Here is a 23,354-nt window from a genome sequence, read left to right as displayed (position 1 = left end):
GCCTCCATGCGCCACTGGCACTGGAGCAGGGCGAGGTGAGGGGTGTGTGCTGAAGGCTGGAAAGCAGACACACTGGCTGAAAGGGGAACCGAGATACAGCCAGCAAGGTGAGCTGGGGCCATGTCACGGGGAGCCTGGAATGCCAGGAGAAAGCAGGTCTGGACTTGATCTATAGTCAGTGGGAAGTACCAAGGGGCTTTGAGTAGGGTTAATGGCAAAAAAAAAAAAAAAAAAAAGGTTTTAAGATTTGGGATGAATTTGAAGACAGCAGAGCACACTGGAGGCAGGAGGGGAGTCAAGGACTACACGGCGGCCCAGGTGGCTGGGGAACACACCCCACAATAGCAGAGAAAAGCAAAGAAGCAGAGAAGGACTTTCTGAGGGAGGAAGTACCGAGGAGCCAGTGCACACGGGCCAGGGGAGACGCGACGGGCAGGCACCAAATGCTGCCGCCAGCGCTGCTGGTGCTGTGCTGAGGACAACGCCCTTTCCCAGGTGGCTCCCAGCTCCTCCCCCTCGTACCCTACACTTGTTCTCAGGCTTCCAGAGGTCCTCCCCCCTGCATCATCAAATCTTGCATTTTTGTTTTTAAAAATGTTGTCTTTACTCCTTCAAATTCACTCAACTGCCTTTGAGCCTACATGTAAAACTGCTGGTTTATAACCAACAGACAGCACTTAGGAAGAACAGATCAGCAGGTGTCTGGTATCAAGGACAGTGAGGTGAGAGGTGGGTGTCTGGTGCAGGGGACTTAGATGTCACTGGGACACTCACATCCACGTTAGAGAGCCTGAGCGCCAGTCCCCGCTTTGCTCCAGATTCCAGCTTCCTGCTAACGTGCACCTGGGAGGCAACAGGTGACTGAGCAAGTGGTTGGGGCCTGCCACCCACCTAGGAGACTCAGATCCAGTTTCCGGCTGCCAGCTTGGGCCCCGCCCCAGTTGTTGCAGACATCTGCAGAGTGAGTTAGCAGATGGAAGCTCTCTTTCTCCTTGTTTTTCAAATGAACAAAATATTAGCATAAATAAAAACGGAAAAGACAGTAGCTACAGTCTACTTTGAATCAGAATGAAGAATGTTGTGCCAAGGGCTGCCTAGTGCCAAGCTGGGTGTGGAGTCCTGGTCTGCAGTGTTTTCCACTTCTGGGGCGTGAATACTCTGCACAGCCTACGTCAGGCTACACACACGTGGCGCTCAGGCAAGATGAGCAAACCAGCTCCAGGCAACTAAGAGAAGACCGTTCACTGATGGTTACGAACCAGAGGATTAGAGACGAATCAGGGGAAAAGGAAAAAAAAAAAAAAAAAAAAAAAGACTTATTGATGTGAAAGGCAGAGCTACAGGGCGAGGGAGACACGGAGATCTTCCCTCCACTGGTTCACTCTCCAATGGCTGCAACAGCCAGGGCTGGGCCACCTGGCAGCCAGGAGCCAGGAGCTTCATCCTAGCCTCTCACAGGGTGGCAGGACACCTGCTGCTTTCCCAGACGCACTGGCAGGGAGCTGGATCGGAAGTGGAGCAGCCGGGTCTTGAACTGGTGCCCATATGGGATGCTGGCGCTTCAGGCCAGGGTGTTAACCTACTGGGCCACAGCGCCGGCCCCGGAAAAGGAATTTTTACAGGTATATCATACAACTAAGTTTTAACAAATTGGTTAGGAATAAAACCTCACGAGTAATAATTTACCTCCAAGATAAGCCTGAATTTCTAACTAGCATGTTACATGTTTGTATAATTTAGCTGAGGGGCTGGCGCTGTGGCATAGCGGGTAAAGCTGCTGCCTACAGTGCTGCTATCCCATATGGCTGCCGGTTCGAGTCCTGGCCGCTCCACTTCCAATCTAGCTCCCTGCTATGGCCTGGGAAAGCAGTGGAAGATGGCCCAAGCCTTTGGTACCCTGCACCCGCGTGGGAGACCTGGAAGAAGCTCCTGGCTCCTGGCTTCAGATCGGTGCAGCTCGGGCCACTGCAGCCAATTGGGGAGTGAAACAGTGGATGGAAGACCTCTCTCTCTCTTCCTCTCCTTCTCTCTGTGTAACTCTGACTTTCAAATAAATAAATAAGTCTTTAAAGAAATATAATTTAGCTGAGTTCTAGATGTGCCACGTTTTGGCTTTGTGACTTAACAGAGAGAACCACCTGACGACTGTGAGCTGTCTCCTCACTGGCAAAAGGAGCAACAGAGAAGGACCACGTTTTCAAATATGCCCACATGGCCAGTGCCATGGTTCTGCGGCCAGACTGCCGGCCACTGCCCATGTGCATCTCAGGGCTCCTGACCCGTGCTGCAGGGTGAACCTGCTATCTCTTACTGGGATTCTGCTTGAAAAGTCACCTGCAACAATAGTTTTGAAAGCTATTAGACTTGATCTCTAAGACCCCTTCACTCTAGGACTCTACATCTCTGGTGGCAGTCAGAAAGCCGAGTGACAGCCATTTCTGATTATGCAATTGCACGAGCTGAGTAGGGTGTACCCCTGACAAGCTTATATCTGACTGGACTGGACAAGGCCGTCAAAATAATCTAGAAGAGCAAATCAAGGTAAGAAGTTTTGTTTTTAACTACACGGCCCTTAATATTAAGGAGACGTCTGTCACGATGAGAGGCAAGCTTGCGACCCATTAAGATCTTACACCACTCGACTGATGAGAGAAGCTTCAACTGAACACAGAACAAAGATGCTACGGTGAAGATGACAGGTTCCCAACTTCCAATCTAGGCCCTTATTAACGGCAGGAGATGTGTGTGTGTGTACATATACTGAAATAAACAAATCCCTTTCATTTCCACTCATGATCAGACAGATCAACAAAAAAATTAGGTGGAGAACAAAGCTAGCAGAAACAGCTTCAGATGAAAATAAAACAAAACTGAAGAGATAGGACATAGTCAAGGCTTCAACTTTTGGTTGGCATTTTCTATAGTGGCTGAATTTTAAAGCAAATGCAAAGAGTACTGTCCAGATGAAAGTCTGTGTTCTCCTCTGAGCACACCCAGCTTATTCTGCAGTGGCTCACGTGTGCTTGTCCGCTTGCATTCAAGTCAAGTCGCAGCTAAGGACCAGCGACTGGGGCCCTGGGAGAGAACAGGGGAGTCGCCTGACACACAGATGCTCTCCCTGCAGCCCTGCTGTCCACGATTCTACAGGACATCTCACTAAACACCAGAAAAGGCAAAGCCGGAAGCAGACTCCACTGCTTGGGGCAGGTACCTGAACGGGCCTTCTTGGCCTTTGTTCCTTTTTGTATCTGTCCCTGCAGCTTTCGTAACACCAGGCGGATGACAGCGGCACTAGGGGCTGAGACGCTGGGGAAACTCTTCTCCACTTACTTGGGGCGGCTGTGGATCCGAAGCCCCCGCTGGCTGAGCTGAATGGGTTTTTGTTGGCTGCATCCTGGCTGGGTTTCCCTCCAAGGCCACTGAAGAAACCTCCCCCTCTTCCAGTGTTTCCAGACCCAAATACGCCACCACTGGAAGAGGATGACTGCTGAAAAACAAAAGGGGCAGGAAGCAAGATAGGATGAGAGGTCACGGTGAACAGCAGGCCACATCCGCAGGCAGGAGGCGCTCACAGCCGCTATGTAGGGAAAAAGCAAACAAAACCAAACCAAAACCCCTCTGATTTGTTCTGGTGTGGACACTCTAACCACAAAAGCAGCTGGACTCTGGGCAGGGACTTATTTCTCATCCAGGGTTCTCTGAAAATGAGATCTGTGGTAGGGGGGAACTTTTGATGTTTATCTGCCTCGCTGCCTATAGTCTCTGGCATAATGTCAGCGGCAAGAAAATCAACCCCACAAGAGATCCACCAAATGACAGAAGTTTGAAACATTTGGAGGCTAGTGCGAGCACCATGAATTCTGATTCTTCTAGTGTTTGGCTGAACTCACCAGCAACTGATGATGCGCGATTCACAGGGTCTTTTCTACCAGCTCACCCATTTTTATTTCACAGTGACTTTCCCAGTGCTGCAGAAGTAAGCTCAAGTTAGCCCCATTGTTGAACTCATGAGCAAAGCTGGATTCTGTCCAGGTCTGCACGTCTCAGGCGCGGAGGATGCTGCTAACTTAGGGACACTCGCTGACTCCAAGCTGCGCGAGGCAGAGGACACTTGTGGTCCCTGTTTGGGAACTGATCTTTCAGACGACCAGTGCGTGGTCTACAGACCACTCCTATTAGTGCATGTGACGCTTCCCTGGCTGATAACCTAGAAGAAGGTGGTTACTGAACACGGGTCACCGGGAGCCTGCTGTGGTGCCACCTGTGACACCAGTACCCCAGAGACCCGTCTGCTGCACTTCTGATTCAGCTCCCTAAAATGCACTTGGGAAGAAGTGGAAGATGGCTCAAGTACTTGAACTCCTGCCATCCCTGTGGGGGACCTGGATGGAATTCCTGGCTTTGGTCTGGCCCAGCCCCTACTGATGGGCCATCTGGGGAGTGAACCAGAGATGGAAGATCTCTGTCACTCTTTCAAATAAATAAATTTCCAAAAAATAAGCTGGGCAGAGGAACCTTACAGGGGTTCTCTTCAAGGGGCAGAATGGTGGTGCTGGGCCTCTTCTGCAGGATGGTGACAAACTACCCAACTCCGATGGTGACTGAATTTAAGCCAGAAGCGTAACACTTTAGATTAGTGCCTGAAATATACTCATAAAATGACCGCTGTTCATATTCTCACAACAATAAACTACTGATCAAGTGTTTATGTGTCAGACACTTTTCTAAGTACATTGGAAGTAATCATTTGATCTTTACAAAGGTCAAATATCCAGTGCGCCACTTCCAAACCCGCCCTAGCCCACCCACCTCACTGTGTGCCCGCCTCTCCTCTCTGGTTGGTCTGAGGTGCTAACCCCAACTTTTTGTCCTAACTATGCAAAAACTCAGCAGTCTTCTGCTTCCACCACAGCCTAAGTTCACACAGCTCCTGGACCAGTACTCGAAATGGCAGTCAGATAATTTCCACTGCTGTTTATAAATTCTGGAAGATCACATACGCTCTGGCCCCTGCCTCTTTCTCCGACATCATCATCTATCCCCCCTCCCTCAGCAGAGTCCTATGCTTTGAACACAGCGAGCTGATCTTTGCCTTATGGAAATGTCCTTAACATATCTGCTAGTGCCTCGTCTCTTTTGGAGCTGCCTTTTAAAGGGAGGACGCCACAGTACTCCTGGAGAAAAGTTTCACAGTTCAGCCGACTTCCACACACCAGGCTGGAATTTGGGAGGTACGGATATGTACCTATTTTGTCCCACAAAAACCCAGCAGTTTCAGATGGCTCCACTTCACTTTAAACAGCTATCCATGAAACAGAAGTGGGTGACTAACACACTTCACTGCTTCATTGAAGCGAATGCTAATTGATAGTTATTGCATCCTTGTACATGGGTTTAAGAGAATTCTACTCATTTTAATTGTGATAAATGACAAGTCTTTAAAATGAAATTTGAGAAGTCTCAAAATGCACAAAAAAAGGAGAGAGAGGCGTATAAAGAAACCCCGAGGCACCCAGCAGGCAGCTTCAACAATGCTCATTCACGGCCAGGCGCATCCTCTCTTACCCCAATCACCACTCACCCTTCATTAGAATGAAGGAAGCAAACCTTGGACCTTCTCTCCTCTCATGCACTGATTTACAAGTATAAACCTATAAAACACAAACCACAACCACAAGACCACTGTTCTTACAAATCTACCACTGAATATAACTGCAAAAGAAGTGCTCATGATGGAGCCTCCAGAACCAATCACAGGACGGAGGACTGAGAATCAAGCTGACCAGGAAGCCGCGCCACAGGCAAGCGGTCCACAGTAAGATCCAGGAAACAGAAGACAAGCTTTGGTCAACAACTGAACTACGAGGAAAACTAAAAGTGGGAAGAGACACAGAAGGGAATCAACCTATAGATAAGAGATTAGGGCGCCGGTTTGTGTCCCTGCTGTTCTACTTCCTATCCAGCTCCCTGCTGTGGCCTGGGCAAAGCAGTGGAAGATGGACCAAATGCTTGGGCCCCTGCACCCACGTGGGAGACCCAGACGAAGCCCCTTGCTCCTGGCTTCAACCTGACCCAGCCCTGGCTGATGTGGCCATCTAGGGAGTGAACCAGTGGATGAAGATCCCTCTCTCCAAATGTGTCTGTAACTCTTTCAAATAAGTAATTCGAGCACGCACGCGAGACAGATGGATTGAACAGATTTATCAATTTCACTATTTGGTCTCTATTTGATTCTAATCCAAAGAAACAAAATATAGAGGCACTTTTGACTTACTCAGAGAAGCATTTCTTGGCTGTCTAACCTAAACCGCATTCCCCAGTTACTACTGACACAGCATGCTGCATTTCTTCACAGTATTTAACAGAATGGGAAATTATAACCTTTTTTTTTTTTTTTTGACAGGCAGAGTGGACAGTGAGAGAGAGACAGAGAGAAAGGTCTTCCTTTTGCCGTTGGTTCACCCTCCAATGGCTGCTGCGGCTGGCCACCGCGCTGATCCGATGGCAGGAGCCAGGTACTTCTCCTGGTCTCCCATGGGGTGCAGGGCCCAAGCACTTGAGCCATCCTCCACTGCACTCCCTGGCCACAGCAGAGAGCTGGCCTGGAAGAGGGGCAACCAGGACAGAATCCGGCGCCCCGACTGGGACTAGAACCCGGTGTGCCGGTGCCGCAAGGCGGAGGATTAGCCTAGTGAGCTGCGGCGCCGGCCAGAAATTATAACATTTTATGAAAGACTGACTCCCTCTACCAAAGGTACATTCTACGAACATAGACACCTCTTTCTCCCCGCTAATCTCCCACATGATTGAATCAATGCGGGCAGGCCCTGGCTTCAGCCCTGATCCTACAATACGCTACTTTTGGCCTTAACAAAACACTGTTTGGATCCACAAACATGAAATGTCTTCCACTTCTTCAGGCCACCTCACTTTCTCCCAACGATGCTTGCGGTATTCACTGTGTCAGACGTGCACTGCTGTTAAACTTCTCGCCCCATTCTGTCTCCTCTCTCTCCTGAGGACTCTGATCACACACAAGCTGGACTTCCCGATACTCCTGGTAAGGCCGTATCCGTTTCCCATCTCTCATTCTGGATGACTTCCAGTGACGTGTCCTCAGCTCACTGTGCTTCTGCAGCCTTCATTCTGTTAGCATGTTTTTCAGATGCTGGGGTTGAAACTTCAAATACAGGTCAAACGTTCTACTTTTTTTGGAACTTCCATTTGCTGTTGAGATTTTCTCCTCAGCTATTCTTTCAGTACTCCCTGTAAATCTTTGAGCACACCAGTTATTTTAAAGTCACTGTCTCTAGTTCCAACATCTGGATTATCTGTAGGCTGACCTTTGTTGACTTCAGAAATCCGATTGTGGGTCCCTGTTTTTAGCTGCATGTGTATGTTTTGTTATGTTGGACTCTGTGTAGAAGAACAATGTTGACTGGAACATCAATGCTTTTCTTTAAAGATGTGAAAGGCAGGGAGAGAGACGGAGAGAGAGAGGTGCACACAAGCAATAGATCTTCTATCCACTGGTTCATTCCCCAAATGTTCACAACAGCCAGGACTGGGCCAGGATAAAGCAAGGAGTCAGGAACTCCATCCTAGGGTCCCAGGTGGGTGGCAGGGACCCACGTACCTGGGCCATTATCCACTGCATTCCCAGGCTCATTAGCGGAAGCTGGACTCAAACTGGCTCACCAATATGAGTTGCAGGCATCCCAAGTGGCAGCTTAACCTCTGTGCTTTAATGCCTGCCCCCAACACTCATGTATTTCCTAGCGCGTGACAGCTCTCTCTCATCTCTAGCTTAAGTGAGGAGGTTGATCCGAAATGGAGTTCCAGGCACAACTGACTGGGTTTACTCTCTGCTTAGGGTTCATTAGGTTGTATGACTTACAGGTCTGAGCCTAGAGCCAGGAAGCTGCAGTTTCACATTTAGATTCAACAGTTCCTGGCAACAGGATAATGCAAGACTGTGTAAGTTCTTTCTGTTTTCCTTCTTTCTTCTTAGCAAAACTGGGGGATGGGTGACAGGATACTTATGTCAATCATATTGTTGCACTTATCCTTCAGACACCAATTTGACTTTTCTTAAACAGCTTTAATGGGATATAATTACATACCACACAACTCAATGATTTAAAGTGTAAAACTCAATGGTTTTGGTATATCATTATCCATTTAAAAATTAAGGTTATATATAAAATTGTCATTTTACCCATTCTTTTTTTTTAATAAAGATTTTTTTTTATTTATTTGAGAGTAGAGTTACAGTGAAAGGGAGAGACAGAGAGAAAGATCTGTCCACTGGTTCACTCCCCAAATGGCCACAATGGCCGGAGCTACGCTGATCTGAAGCCAGGAGCCAGGAGTTTCCTCCTGGTTTCCCACATGGGTGGAGAGGCCCAAGGACCTGGGCCATCCTCTACTGCTCTCCCAGGCCATAGCAGAGAGCTGGATGGGAAGTGGAGCAGCCAGGACTAGAACTGGTGCCCACATGGGATGCCAGCACCATAGGCGGAGGATTAACCCACTGTGCCATACTGCCAGCCCCCATTTTACCCATTCTTAAGTGTACTGGCCCTAACCCCACCTACAATATTGCATGATCATCACTTTTTTCCTAAATCTTTTTCATCACCCCAAATTGAAATTCTGTAATCATTAAGCAGTAAGTCCGTTCCCTGTTTTCTCTAATCCCTAGTAACCTCTAATCAACTTTCTGCTTCTCTAAGTTTATTTATTCTAGATAACTCACGTAATTGGAACTACTCAGTATTTGTCCTTTTGTACCTGGCTTACTGAGTATATTTTTTTCATGGTTATTCATGAGTAGAACTTCATTCCTTTTGATGGCTAAATACGCCACCGAATATGCTGGTTTGTATCCATATTTCTGATCATCTGTTCACCTGCTGACATTTGGGCTGACTTGCCTTACGGCTGTTGTGAACAATCCTGCAGTAACACTGACGTACAAGTGTAAATTTGAGTCCCTTTTTTAACTCTTTGGGCATACTTCCAGGAGTACCACTGCCGGTCTTACAGCTGAAGTACTACGTTTAGCTTGTTATGGAACTACCAAACAGCGTTCCACAGTGGGCACACTGTTCTGCACTCTCAGCCACGTCCGAGTCATCCTCTCTCCACACCTCACCGGCACTTGGTGTCTGGTTTCTGTTTCCCCAACACTTAGCGCCGCTGGTCATCTTTGCATCTGCTATGGTTATTCATTCTGCTCGCCCTCAGTGCCGCAAACGGCTGCTTCTTCATCCTAGACTTTTTCTCAACCTCTCTTCCACCTATGCACATGAAGACCTGACATTTGCCCCCAGAAGCGCCGCTCCACCGTGCTCACCACGAACTCTCCCCTCGTTTCCTGCAGCTCCTCGAGTCCCACTGTGACACGTTCTCTCTCTCACGGATGGCCACGGCACTACTTCCAGAGCAAGAGGCGGCAGCTGTTTCCCCTCATCAAGAGGGTGTGGCTTCATCTGTGACGGCGGAGAGGTCACGCAAGGTTAGACAGCTCTGCCTGGCTCCCTGCTCCTTGGAACGTTCCTCCGGGGAGCCCAGTCACCATCCTGTGAGATAGCTCAAGCCACACACACAGGACCCACGGAGGTGTTCCAGCCGACGACTCCAGCTGAGGTCTGAGTCAACAGCCAAGCCAACCACGGACGGAGGAGTGAGCATTCGATGGTTCCAGTACCTCGTCTCCCGTGCTTCCAGCCGAGCCCAGGTATGGCGGGGCCCATCCCCACTGTCCCCACGTGACGTGGCCACAGGCTCCTAGCCATTCAAGCTGCTTGCTGCAGATCATCAGGCAATTCCAGCATCTCTCGGAAAAGTGGGGTTATACCAGCTGGATTTTACTTGGTGTAATAATGGCATGAAGGTGTTCTGCACCCTCTCCATCTCCGCCAGAATCTGCCGTTCACCTGTAGTTTTCTGTGGATACCCCTATTACCTGAAGAGGCATCGTCTACCACGTGCCAGCCACTGTCCTAAGCGCTGGGAATATGGTGACGAACGTAACAGGCCCTGGCCAGCACAGGAAAAAAAAAACCTAGATTTGAATTTTTGGCCCCTAGTTGCAAATGTAATTTCCGTGGCAGAAGAAGATGAGGGTGGTAATTTACCACGTAAGTATGAATTCTGCGCTCTTTAAACAATACCATGTTTATCAGTTATTCAGGTAGCTGTGGTTTGCTAATTTTCACAGTTGGAGAATACTTAGCTGGTACATTTCCCCATCTGAATGCTGATAAACATTTGGGTTGCTTTAATTGCAGTCTGTTCTAACAATGTTGTTATGCACATTCTTGTATCCTGGTAGAGTTTCTTTAGAGAGCAAACCTAGGAGTGGAATCATTAGATGAAACCAAACTATTTACAAGGTGATACCAAACCATTTTCCAAGAAGGGTACACCAATTTTTACTTAAATTAGGAGTTTATGTGAGTCCTTCAATATTTGTGGGCTTTTAATTTTTTGCTACTTTAAAGGTCTATATTTGTGATTTCCATTTTTATTACTAATGAAGTTGAACACCTTTGTTTGCTACTCCCCTGGCTATCCCCTCTTTAAATGTTTCCTTATCTTTTTTTTTTATTGTGGTAAACTGTACACAACATAAAGTTTATCATTTTTACCATTTTTAAGTGCACATGTCAGTGGCATTAAGAACATTCACAACACTATGCAACCAATACTACCCTTTTTTATAAACTTTTTTGGCCTATTATGTTTTCTTTTTTTCTTTCTTTTTTTTTTTTCCAGGCTCCATCCACTTTATTTCTCTCGTGTAAAAACCTATGTTGTGGCCACAGCTGGAGCCTGGGTCCTCTGCATGGACACCCTGGTGTGCGTCTTCACAAGGTGGTCGGTGAACTCCTGGTAGGGAGACTTGGTGAACACGGTCTCTTTCCAGAGGTCGGGGGTCAGGTAGCTGTAGGTCTTGGAGATGGCATCGAAGGTGGCCTTGGCGAGGTTGCTGAGGGTGGCGGTGCAGCCCCGGGCTGAGGTGTAGCAGTCGTCAATGCCAGCCATCATCAGCAGCTTCTTGGGGACAGGGGCGGAGACGATCCCGGTGCCTCTGGGCGCAGGGATGAGGCGCACCAGCACAGAGCCACAGCGGCCGGTCACCTTGCACGGCACGGTGTGGGGCTTGCCGATCTTGTTACCCCAGTAGCCTCTCCGCACGGGCACGATGGACAGCTTGGCCAGGATGATGGCCCCTCGGATGGCGGTGGCCACCTCCTTGGAGCACTTCACGCCCAGGCTGACGTGGCCGTTGTAGTCCCCGATGGCCATAAATGCCTTGAAGCGGGTCCGCTGGCCGGCCCGCATCTGCTTCTGCACTGGCATGATCTTCAGCACCTCGTCCTTGAGGGCGGCGCCCAGGAAGAAGTCGATGATCTTGGACTCCTTGATGGGCAGGGAGAACAGGTAGATATCCTCCAGGGACTTGATCTTCATGTCCTTAACCAGGCGGCCCAGCTTGGTGCCCGGCAGCCACTCCTTGTCCTCCGCCTTGCCTCCGCGGGCACCGCGGCCTCGGCCCCAGCCCCGACCCCGGCCGCGCCCGCGGCCTCGGCCTCGGATGCCGCTGCCGAAGCCTCCACGGAAGCCGCCGCGGCCTCCCATTCCAGGGCCCCCAGGGCCTCCGGGCCCTCCTGCTGCACCGGCGTCATCCGCCATTTGGTGTTCTCTCGGAGAAGAAGAAGCGGCCTATTATGTTTTCTATTAAGTTTATTAATTGTGAAGAGAATCAATGAATTGACATTTGATTACAACTATTTATAATGTTTGATGTTAAGGACAGCAAACATTCTTAGTACTTCAGAAGGCTCCCTCATAGCCCACTTTTATTGTCCTGAATGTAATTAGTGGCTCTTACGATGTCTTAAAATTCTGCCTGTGCAATCCTATAGAAAATACTCTTGAGTCTGGCACCTTCCATTCAATATTATCCAAAGGAGTCATTCATTTTGCTTCTCTGTCACTGCTTTGTAGTATTCTGCTACACACATATATGACAATTTATCCATTCTTCAACTGACAAGCATTTCTTTCCTGTCATTGTGTCTTTTGGTGAACAAAGGAATGCATTTCTGTTAGTCACATGCCCAGAACAGATTTAATGGGTCAGTAGGGATTTTGTATATTTAGTTTTTCCATTACCAGATGGGTTTCCAAAGTGGGTATATGAATTTATACTCCCACTAGTGATACGTGAGTATTCTCAGTTGCTCCACTTCCTCACCAATACTTGGTATCGGCTGTCATTTGCATTGTAGCCACCTTAGGGTGAGTGTAGTTATTTTTATTCTTTTTGATTTGTACTAACTCTTCATATATTCTGAGTAAAATTAGTGTGTTGGTTATATAGGTTACAATTTTCCTATTTCATGGCTTGCTTTGTCCTTAAATTCAGAAGGCCATATTTTAGTGAGGTCAGAGTTTCCTTCTGCCTAAAGAACATTTCTTAGAATTTCCTTCAGGTCTGCTAGACAAGAATTCTCTCAGTATTCTTCTAGGAAAAAAAAAAAAGTCGATTTCATTTCATTCTTCAAAGCTATTTTTTGCTGTTTAGAAATTCTAAGTAGACACTCTTCTGGCATTTACTGTCACTGTCCAGAGGTTGGCTGTCAACTATTGCTCCTTAGGAGGCTTTCTGCAGTTGGTCTTAGTATCTCATCTTCGCTGCTCTGTAGTTTCACTACGATAGATCTCAGAACCCATTTATTTTATGCGTTCTGATCGGCACTTTTGGGCTTTTGAATCAGTGCATTACTGTTACTTGCTAGTTTTGGAAATTTCTTTTTTAAGATTGCCAGACATCCTCTCTCTCCTCCTGGGACCCCATTCAGGTCTCCTACATGGTGGCACGGGCCCATGTGCCTTTACCATCATCAGCTGTCACCCAGATGCATGAACAAGAAGCTGGCACTTTGATATGGGATGCAGCTCTCCCATGCAGCAGCCTAACCTTTGACAGAATTTTTGCTCTTTTCTAGTTCTGATCTTTTTTGTTTTTCACGATACATTCCAGACCTAGCTATCTTCTAATCCAAGGGTCAGTCAACTCTCTATATCCATGACAGATGGTCCAGTTCTCTGCCTACTATTGTAAATAGTTTTATTGGAACATAGCGATGCTCCTATGTCTGCATATGTTTATTGCTGCTGTTGTGTTACAATGGCAGAGCTGAGTAGCTGTGACGAAAACAGAACAGAGTCCTCAAAGCCTACAATGCTACCCGCCCTGTTCTAGAGTAATTACTGCTCTCTTCAGCGGCTTCTAATCTGCTATTAAATAGACCCATTAAGTGTTATATTTTAATTATGGCATTTTTCTATCAGTTCTATTGGGTTCTCTTTCAAAGCTGCTAGGACACTTCGAACAATTTTTTATTTCTTACTGGTATTTTCAAGCTTTTAAAAAATGTTTATCATTTATTTATTTAGCAGACACAAAGCAAGTGAGAGACTGAGAGAGAACACCCACTTTTTAACTTTGAAATGCCTGGCCAAAGCCGTGAGCTAGGAACTCAATCCAACTAGGAACTAACCCCTCATGTGGGTGGCAAGGACCCAGGTACTTGAGCCATCACCTACTGAGCCTTAGGGTGTGCATCAGCAGGAAGCTGGGAGCAGGAGCAGAGCCAGGACTGGAAGCCAGGCACTGTTATATGGAATGCAGGCACCTTAAGTGTTGTCTTTGCCACTGTGCCAAGAACAATCCCCTTTTCTTTCTTCTTTCAAAGATTTGTTCATTTATTTTAAAGGGAAGGAGGAGGAGGAAGGGAGGGAGAGAAAGAGAGAATATCTCCCATCCCGTAGTTCACTTCTCCAGTGGCACATCAGCCAGCGAGGTCTGGGCCAGGCCAAAGCCAGAAGGAGGAACTCCTCCTGGACTGGACTCCCCGATGAGTGGCAGGTCCAAGTACTTGGGGCCATCTTCCGCTGTTTCCAGGAACATGAGCAGAAAGCTGGATCAGAAACCAAGTAGCTGGGACTTGAGATACGGCATCCCACACGGTGGCCTACCCACTGTGCCACATGCATAACTAGCTGTCTTACAATCCAGATGACTTCTACACATTCATTTCTGACGTTTATTCCTGCTCTTGCTCTCATTCCCTGTTTCCCTGCGTGGCGCATTCAGATCATGGAATCAGTGACCTTAGCAATTACTTGTAAGAACAATCTCAGGCCTAGAAGGACCCTTGCTTCAGCGAGGGTCTGTGCTGCTTCTGCCAGACATCTGAAGGCAGCACCATCCTAGGACCACATCAGGCCACATTCCCAGCGAGGTCCCGAGAAGCTGGAGTTCCAGTTTACGGGGAGGAGGTCCTCCTCTGGATTTCCCGCGTGGTGCACATCTTCATGGTTTCTTCCCTTTGCACTGGGCTGTCCAGATTTCCTCAGGCCAGTGAACACCCTGGGCAAACTGTGCTCCACTGTATTTCTAGGTTCCCATTCTCCTTTAATTGGGTTTGGTAAAATATCACAAAGTTTGCTAGTGCTTTTAAAAAATAGGGTTCTGGTATGTTATCTGGCATTTTAATGCTATTTTCAGCAGGAAACTTGGTTTGAATGACTTAGTCCTCTATTACCAAACACTCAAAATCAGAAGTTTCATTTTTCTCTTAAGAAAGATCACTTTCTTAAGGGTGCAGCTCATCTTCAAAGGAAAAAATAGGATGACTCCCCCCCCCAGCAAAAAACGGAAAATCTCCCACTGAGCATGTGTAAGAAACATATATTATGGCACTTCAAAAAGTTCATAGAAAATGGAATTTTAAGTTAAGTTTGGGGGCAGTACTGTGGCACAGTGGGTTACACTGCCACTTGGAACAGCCGCATCGTGTACCAGGGTGCCTCAGATCAAGCCCATCCCTGCTTCAGATCCAGCTTCCTGCTAGCGTGCCTCTGACGGCACCATGGGGGAGATCCGGCTTCCGCTCCGGCCCAGCCCCAGCTGCTGCAGGCATCTGAAGAGTGAACCAGAAGGAAGCTCTCTCTGGCGTTTTGCCTTTCAGATAAAAAATAAAACTTAAAAAAAAGGGCAAGTTTATGAGCACAAGTTTAGTCCAGCAGTTAGGACGCTCAGGTTCCACCTCAGAGCACCTGGGTCTGACTCCCAGCTCCAGCTCCTGACTCGTTTCCTGCCAACGCAGAGTCTGCGGCCAGTGGTGATGGCTCAGGTAACGGGGTTCCCGCCATTCACGTAAGATACCCAGACTGTAGCCCAGTCCAGCTCTGGCCATGCGAGGGTATTTGGTGGTAAACTAGAAGACAAGAGCTCTGTTTGTCTTTATCTATCAAATAATTAGTTTTTAAAAATATTGTTTGGGGCTGGTGCTGTGGTGCAGTGGGTTAACACCCTGGCCTGAAGCACCGGCATCCCATATGGGTGCTGGTTCAAGACCCAGCTGCTCCACTTCTGATCTAGCTCTCTGCTATGGCCTGGGATAGCAGTAGAAGATGGCCCAAGTCCTTGGGCCCTGCACCTGCATGGGAGACCTGGAAGAAGCTCCTGGCTCCTGCCTTTGGATTGGCGTAGCTCTGGCCGTTGCAGCCAATTGGGGAGTGAACCATCGGATGGAAGACTTCTCTCTATCTGCCTCTCCTTTCTCTGTGTAACCCTGACGTGCAAATAAATAAATAAATCTTTTTTTTTTAAATAAAAATACTGTTTATTTTGGTATGAAATTCGTGCAGTTTTTTTTTTTTTTAATTTGACAGATAAGAGTTATAGACAGTGAGAGAGAGAGAGACAGAGAAAGGTCTTCCTTCCATTGGTTCACCCCCCAAATGGCCGCTACGGCTGGCGCTGCGCCAATCTGAAGCCAGGAGCCAGGTGCCTCCTCCCGGTCTCCCATGTGGGTGCAGGGGCCCAAGCACTTGGGCCATCCTCCACTGCCCTCCCGGGCCACAGCAGAGAACTGGCCTGGAAGAGGAGCAACCGGGACTAGAATCCGGCGCCCATATGGGATGCTGGTGCCACAGGTGGAGTATTAACCAAGTGAGCCACGGTGCCAGCCCCGCAGGTTTTTGTCATAACGCATATCCCATGAACTTTCTGAAAATTCCTTGTGTGATGTACAACAGTTTACTAACTGCAGTATTAATACCAATTCCTCTTTCAGAAAATCACAATCATCTCCGATCCTTTAGAGAGCATCTTTCTCCAGAAGGCCTCCTTGTAAGGTTACTAGGATCTAAAAGCAGTTGAGTGTAGCAGAGCAGTAAATTTACCATCTCCGGGCCATCAGTGTCTTCCCCTCTTAAACAGGAGCAGCAGCACTTCTGGAGGTGTTACGACTGTGTGAGTTACTCTGCACAGCACAGATAGCTGTGAGCTGGCAAAGTGAAACAGCTCAGTTCCCAGCGGGGGGACTGCAACTAGAGACAGCGCAGGAGGGAACACATGCGGTCTCTGCTCCATCTTCTTCCTCTTTCGTTTTTGAAACACCATTTAAAGATGTCAAACCATTCTTAGCTAAACGAAACAAAACCACACTAGGCTGAGGGGTGGCTTGAGCCTGTGAATTCTATCTTGTCACCCTTGGCAAAAGATTCATGGAAATCAGACAACATGCTTTTAAAGTATTTGCTAGAGAAATCAAAATCAGCAATTCTCTATCATCAGAAATTGAGACGTCTGTATCTCCTAGGCTGCTGAACAGAGCGGAGTGGAGTTTAAGAACTGTGTTCACTGTTTGCTGGACTTTGTCATACAACATGAACCAATTATAGTACATTGGGGAAAAGTGGATGGGTTTGACATATGTTGACATGAAAGGAGATAAACATATATATTTACCTGGCCAAAAACGGTTCCTCCAGTATTGGCTGCCTGACCAAACACAGAACCAGTATTACTAGAACCAAAACCTAAAAAATACAAAGAAGAAAGATTTGGGTAAGTCCTTTACAGTAGCAAAGCAGTGCTGTTTTCAGTAGCACTCAGTGTGCTAAGATACTCTACAGTAAATCAACTTATGAATAAAATCTGTTTCCTCATCTAGGAAATGTAAAAATCCCGAGTAAATGCCTTAAAAACAGTTTCCTTTACTGCTAATAACTTAAAGTCTCAAGGACTGAGTCCTTCTCTCCTATCGAATCTCAAGCGGGGGGTGTGTGCTCAGTGTCGCCTCTCTCCAGGCTTCCAGCCACCATCAATTCTTTCCAATGACTGACAATGCTGGGAACACAGTCGTTTCACAGTGAATGGGCTCCAGGACCTTGTGCAGATACCAAAAACCAGGATGCAGCCGGCGCTGCAGCTCACTAGGCTAATCCTCCGCCTAGCGGTGCCGGCACACCAGGTTCTAGTCTTGGTCGGGGCGCCGGATTCTGTCCCGGTTGCCCCTCTTCCAGGCCAGCTCTCTGCTGTGGCCCGGGAGTGCAGTGGAGGATGGCCCAGGTGCTTGGGCCCTGCACCCCATGGGAGACCAGGAAAAGCACCTGGTTCCTGGCTCCTGCCATCGGATCAGCGCGGTGCGCCGGCCGCAGCGCGCTGGCCGCGGTGGCCATTGGAGGGTGAACCAACGGCAAAAGGAAGACCTTTCTCTCTGTCTCTCTCTCTCACTGTCCACTCGGCCTGTCAAAAAAACAAAAAACAAAAAACAAAAAACCAAAAACCAGGATGCTCTAGTCCCTTACATAAAACGGTGTAGTATGTGCATATAACCTACACACAACCTCCCATATACTTTAAGTCATCTCTAGATTACTTAAAACACCTAATACAACATAAACAGCTGTTACATATAACTGTTTAGGGGATAACAGCAAGAAAAAAGTCTTGTACCAGCTCAGTCCAATGCAACTGGTTGTTATTGTTGTTGTTTTAATGTGTTTTTGATCCACAGTTAGCTGAATTCATGGATGCAAAACCCACAGATGCAGAAGGCCACCTGTATTTCTACTCCCTGGTTTCCTGCAAATCTCAAATACCAGTTTCTTTCAGGGTAGTTTATCTTTCATATCCAGTTGGGATGACAAGGTCAAGGTGCTATGCTGAACAGGGCGTGGGAAAGTCAGGCAGAACTATACGTTATAACATAAAGGCACTCAACAAAAAGCCAGAAGGCAAGGGTTCCCTCTCATCTCCATCACCGACTGGTCAGGTGAGCTTTCACAAGTCTCAATCCTTCAACCAGGCATGAAGCAGAGAGCTCAGTGTTTTTCACACAGATACTAAATGAAAGAAGATTCCTTCAGGGTTTGGAATCTGTTGAAATAGCTTGACCATGCCTGTTCAGGAGGTTTTCTCAAGTTCTGATTTTGGAACAAACAATGCACGAGAGATCAAGAAGGTATTCTCAAGTTCTGATTTTGGAACAAACAATGCACGAGAGATCAAGAAGGTATTAAGTTCCTACACTCCTTGGAGACCCACAGGTCTTCTCTCTACTCACTCTTGAGATCAAGTCATCACATGTCCTATCATTCAAACTGGCCAAAGGCCTCTGCCCAAGACATCAGCCTGATCTCGAAACTGTCTTTCACTACCATGTCCTGATAGCTAAGTCAGTAGGGGCTCAATTATTTGTTGATGGAAAGAAAGAAAACATTCCTTTCTAATAAATTATTAGCCATGGGGCAGGCGCTGTGGCGCAGCGGGTTAACGCCCTGGCCTGAAGCGCCGGCACCCCATATGGGCGCCAGTTTGAGTCTCAGCTGCTCCACTACCAATGCAGCTCTCTGCTATGGCCTGGGATAGCAGTAGAAGATGGACCAACTCCCTGGGCCCCTGCACACACGTGGGAGACCCAGAGGAAGCTCTTGGCTCCTGGCTTTGGATTGGCGCAGCTCCGGCCGTTGCGGCCATCTGGGGAGTGAACCAGCGGATGGAAGACCTCTCTCTGCCTCTCCTCTCTCTGTTTAACTTTTTCAAATAAATAAATAAATCTTTAAAAAATTATTAGCCATTTTCAAAAGTTATCAAAGAAATAAATTAGCAGTTACAGGCAATGTTGCCTACCAAGAAACCACTTCCTTGTTTTTCTTCTAGAACCCAACTGCTGAAGACTGCCTTTTATAAGATAACTATCAGAAAGCAACACTGAGTTTCCAACTGCTTATTAAAAACTTTGTAAAGGTTAGATTAGCTGCTAAAATTGAATACATAATAGTGATGGATTAACTTTCGTACAAAAATAGTAAAATTTAGGAATTTCTAGAAAAATTGTAACATTGAAAACACAAACGAGCCTGACTCTTGAAATGTCAGTGCCCACCCCTTCCACGGGATGGTGTCAGAGGACACAAACTACTGGCAGGGCGGCGCCCCAGGTGCGGAGACCTGAACTCCTCCCTGGTTCTACTCTTGGCACTATCAGACTTCAGATCCATCTCCTCGAGGCCTCACAGCTCTGGACACAATGACCTCACAAGCACCTACCTTCCAAATTAAAAATTTCATATTTATGAGTCATTAAATTACTCACCATGACCTTAAACTAAAAATACTTGCTCCCCCAGCCCCCGGCCCATGGAACTGGCACTGTGGCGGCATCGAGTAGAGAAGCTGCCGAGAATCAAAACGCAGGCTCCAGAGGCAGACCAAGCCAATCTGGCCAAATACATCCTGAAACCACAGTCGCCCCAAGCCTTCTTGATCCTACAGATCACCCTTCTTTTACTTTCCCTTTTTTTTCTTTTAATTACAAAGGTAATACAAGTTTGTTACAAGCATTCAATACCATGCAAAGGGACAAGGTATAAAAATCTTATGCAAGTTCTTACCTGAAGCTTGACAAAAGCTAAACCCTGAGGGTGCCGCTGTGGTGGAGGCTGAGGTGCTACCAAACACAGAGCCCCCCTGCCCAAAGCCAGGACTCTGCCCAAAAGCAGGCGGGTTGCTCTGTCCAAACAGTCCCCCTCCTGTGCTGGCAGAAGACTGCCCAAACGAAAAGGAACTGGAGCTACTGGCACTCGAGGCGGCACCAAAGACACTGCCGCTGGTGGACGTGGGGGCTGCGGACACAGACTGGCCAAAGGCAGGCACAGAACTGAACCCAGGCTGACTGAAGGAAAAGGTGCTAGCAGGAGTGCTGGTTGACTGCCCGAAGGCCGGGGCCTGCCCAAACGCTGACTGTCCAAAGACGCCTGTGGCTGAGGCCCCGAAAGCTGGGCTACCAAACCCTGCACTGCTGACTGGGGACGTAGCAGTTGCCGTGCTGGCTACACTGCTTGTCTGCTGCCCAAACAGGCCTGGTGCTGTGCTGGCTGCCACCTGCCCAAACACAGGAGCTGCGGAGGGGGCAGTGGCTGTGTTGCTGGTAAGCTGGCTGAAAGCTGAGCTAGAACTGGCGGCGGGTGGCTGTGTAAAGACCGAGGAGCCAGAAGTGACAGTCCCAAACACTGCTGTCTCCGCAGCTGGGCCTGGAGCACCACTGGACACAGTGCTGGAGGCCGAGGGGGCACTTGATGCTTCAATGGCCACAGGGCCTGCACTTGGGACTGTCGCAGCTGCGACAGCAGTCGGCTCCGGAACCGAGAAGGTCAAAGTAGGAGGTCCTGCCTCTGTCTTGACTTCGGGGCCCCCCGTGACTGCTGGAACGGCCTCTGCAGAAGGGGCCACGAGGCTGGGACTAGAGCAGGGGCTGCTGACCACAGGCTGCGCAAGAACAGGCTCCTTGTTCCCGGAGTCGGAAGTCTGCAGAGGCGCCTGAGGAGGCTGGGCTGACTGCTGCCCTAGAAGGGAGGCTGTGGACACAGAGCCCTCGCTGTGGCCCGGCTTCTCAGGCAAGGCTGACGACGCGGCTTCCTCTGCTCCTCTACCAGAGGACACGGGCAGGGAGGGTGCGGCTGCGGAACTCAGGAGACTACTGAATGTCAGCGTGGGGAACGACGCTGGAAGGGAAGAGGCGGTCGAAGCGGAGGTGGGGGCAGACGGGGGCACAGTATTACTAGTCTGTGGGCTTCCAAACGAAAAACTGGTCTTGCCACCACTAACAGAGGTCCCTCCGAAACTGATGCCCCCAGAGGGTCCTGAACTGGGGAGTGGCAGACTGCCAAACACGCCAGTCGAGGAACTGCCGGTGCTCGGGCTGGTGGCTGCTGGAGGCGCTGCTGTGGTGGCCGTCACGGAGGACGTCACAGGGGGCTCTGCATGCTTGCCTAACACCGAGGGGCTGCTGAACGTAAACCCCGAGGGCATGCTTGGAGTCTTGGCTGGCTGGCTGCTGGCCAGGCTCGTGGACAAAGCCTTACTGGTCGGCTTTGCAGCATCATCTGCCTGGCCAACCCGCAGTCCTGAGAAACTTCCAAGAGTCTCTCCAGCCAAAGAATTTGGAAACAGAAACTCTCCCAGCTTGGCAGGTGGAGTCTCCAGCTTGCTAGAGGTGGCAGAGAGAACAATTCCAGAAGGCGCCACAGGTCTGCTGCTGGGCGGGGCAGACTCTCCGGCAGCGGAAACGGCGGCTCCGGCGCTGCTTGATGCTGGTGTGACTCCTGGAGAAGAACTTTCAGGAATGGCCTCGTAGAAAGCTTTGCCTCCACCGCCAAACGAGAAAGTGTCCAGCTGGCTTGAGTCTCTAGTGGGAGGAGTGGCCCCTAGCAAGACAGAGACATCAGGAGAGAGGCTGAGTTAGCAAAACGGGACCTCTCACATTCCTACTACTGTCAGCTCCGCTCTTTCAGGGACAGCCTGCTCTAGAGTTTTCCTCGGGGGGCAGAATGAAGGATTCTCCAAAGCCCCCTTGGCTCCTATTCCCGAGGGGAAAAGGACTGGCATTCCTCGTTAAGAACGTTCAATCACAGCAGCTACGACGGTGGAGCATGCGCGGAATTAACAAGTTACCACGAAAGGGAAACGAAGAGGCCACTCTCCCTTATTTTCCTGACTGTGCTTTCCTCAGTAATACCCTTGGCACAGTGCTGCCCCATGGACCTCCTGATACGCCAGAGTTTCATTCAAAATGGTTCTTAAAGGAAGAAAGTGTCAACCCACAGGCAACAGCTAGGGGCTATTTATCGATGTTCTACTAAGCAGCCTCTTCGACAGAGGTTGCACGACCCAGTGGTGAGGACGAGGGCCCTGGAGCCGGGAGCTCGCCACCTGCCGGCAATGCGCTCTGCGAAGGTTACTGCTCTGCATCTCCATTTCCTCCCTTCTGAGAAATTTAGAAAACAGGACCTTATCTCACACAGCTGTCAAGTCATAAGTGGTCCGTAATAACAGTAACTAAAACTTGCTATTTACCAACTAAAATTAGCCTACTGCAAGTGTCTACTGAGGTTTCCAACTCCACATTGTTCTAAGAAGCCTGGCTATCACAAACTCTCAGGGGCACTGCAAAGCCTCTGCTATCTATAACTTCCAGAAAGAAACCTTGCTTCTCTGGTGTTGGACTGTTCATGGTTTTGGATTGTTATCCATGCTCTTATTAATTAAAATGCTTATACAGGCTGGCGCCGCGGCAAAATAGGCTAATCCTCCGCCTGCGGCACTGGCACACTGGGTTCTAGTCCCGGTAGGGGTACTGGATTCTGTCCCAGTTGCCCCTCTTCCAGGCCAGCTCTCTGCTGTGGCCCAGGAGTGCAGTGGAGGACGGCCCAAGGCCTTGGGCCCTGCACCCGCATGGGAAACCAGGAGAAGCACCTGGCTCCTAGCTTCGGATCAGCGCGGTGCGCCAGCCACGGCGGCCACTGGGTGGTGAACCAACGGCAAAAGGAAGACCTTTCTGTCTGTCTGTCTGTCTGTCTGCCTCTCTCTCACTGTCCACTCTGCCTGTCCAAAAAAAAAAAAAAAAAAAAAAAAAAGCTTATACAGAATTAATATTGTGTTTAATTTCATTTCACTTTCCTTATGATTTATGAGAATTACTTTGTTCTTCTGCATTTATTTTTCTATCACTGCGTTGTTTTACCTCTAAAAAGTGAGTCTGGGGAAAATGTGGGCCTTGAAGGTGTTCTGCCACCTCTAAGTGGGCAAAAGCTAAAAAAAAAACAATATTAGGAATTTCTGGTCTGGACAGAAAGGAATGAAATCAGCAACTCTCAGTGGCACACCCAGCCCGGGTCAGAAGTCTGCCATGTTTGCAGGCCCCAGTCTCTCTCTGGATGTCAGAAGATCCCTTTCCACAATGTAAACTCCATCATCTGTGCATACACAGAGACTCAACACCTATTTGTTGAGTGAATAAGAGAAAGGTGGTCCCTATATTATTTATAAGAGGAAAAGTTGGAAAAAACCTAAATGTCCAACAGGTAAATGATTAAACAAATCAAAGCATATCTTTAAGATAAAATTTTGAATGATCAGAAATACTTATGCATTATTTTCAATAGAGGAAAATTCACAGAAGAGACTGTGCTACATGAGGGGA

The 23,354-nt window shown here is 48.5% G+C and overlaps 1 protein-coding gene, 1 long non-coding RNA gene and 1 pseudogene across 17 annotated transcripts in view; 1 reads left to right on the top strand and 2 right to left on the bottom strand.

Annotated features, from left to right (window-relative positions):
• NUP214 (nucleoporin 214) overlaps positions 1–23,354 on the bottom strand; it is a 108,662-nt gene that overhangs the window by 15,982 nt on the left and 69,326 nt on the right. For 10 of the 15 annotated variants that reach the window (XR_016226132.1, XM_008249052.5, XM_008249053.5 and 7 more), the window contains 3 exons: positions 19,768–21,579; positions 16,838–16,908; positions 3,331–3,487 (listed from right to left, as the gene is read on the bottom strand). Coding sequence is in view for 14 of the 15 variants with exons in the window: in XM_008249052.5 (XP_008247274.2) it covers positions 3,331–3,487; positions 16,838–16,908; positions 19,768–21,579 (2,040 nt within the window). In the remaining variant the exon portion in view is untranslated. The remainder of the gene's footprint in view (positions 1–3,330; positions 3,488–16,837; positions 16,909–19,767; positions 21,580–23,354) is intronic. The other 5 variants (XM_008249054.5, XM_089321500.1, XM_089321521.1 and 2 more) reach the window with 1 other exon arrangement.
• LOC149128909 (small ribosomal subunit protein uS5 pseudogene) lies at positions 10,750–12,550 on the bottom strand (annotated as a pseudogene). The gene has a single exon (XR_016226139.1). The product of XR_016226139.1 is annotated as a small ribosomal subunit protein uS5 pseudogene (transcript).
• LOC149128908 (uncharacterized) lies at positions 15,733–22,804 on the top strand. The gene is made up of 2 exons (XR_016226142.1): positions 15,733–18,335; positions 18,387–22,804. It is a non-coding gene; the product is annotated as an uncharacterized LOC149128908 (long non-coding RNA).

Source organism: Oryctolagus cuniculus, chromosome 1 (assembly GCF_051225735.1).
Source record: "Oryctolagus cuniculus isolate XC-2025 breed Fujian yellow rabbit chromosome 1, ASM5122573v1, whole genome shotgun sequence".
Taxonomy (NCBI): domain Eukaryota; kingdom Metazoa; phylum Chordata; class Mammalia; order Lagomorpha; family Leporidae; genus Oryctolagus; species Oryctolagus cuniculus.
This window is presented reverse-complemented; position numbering and strand designations above follow the sequence as displayed.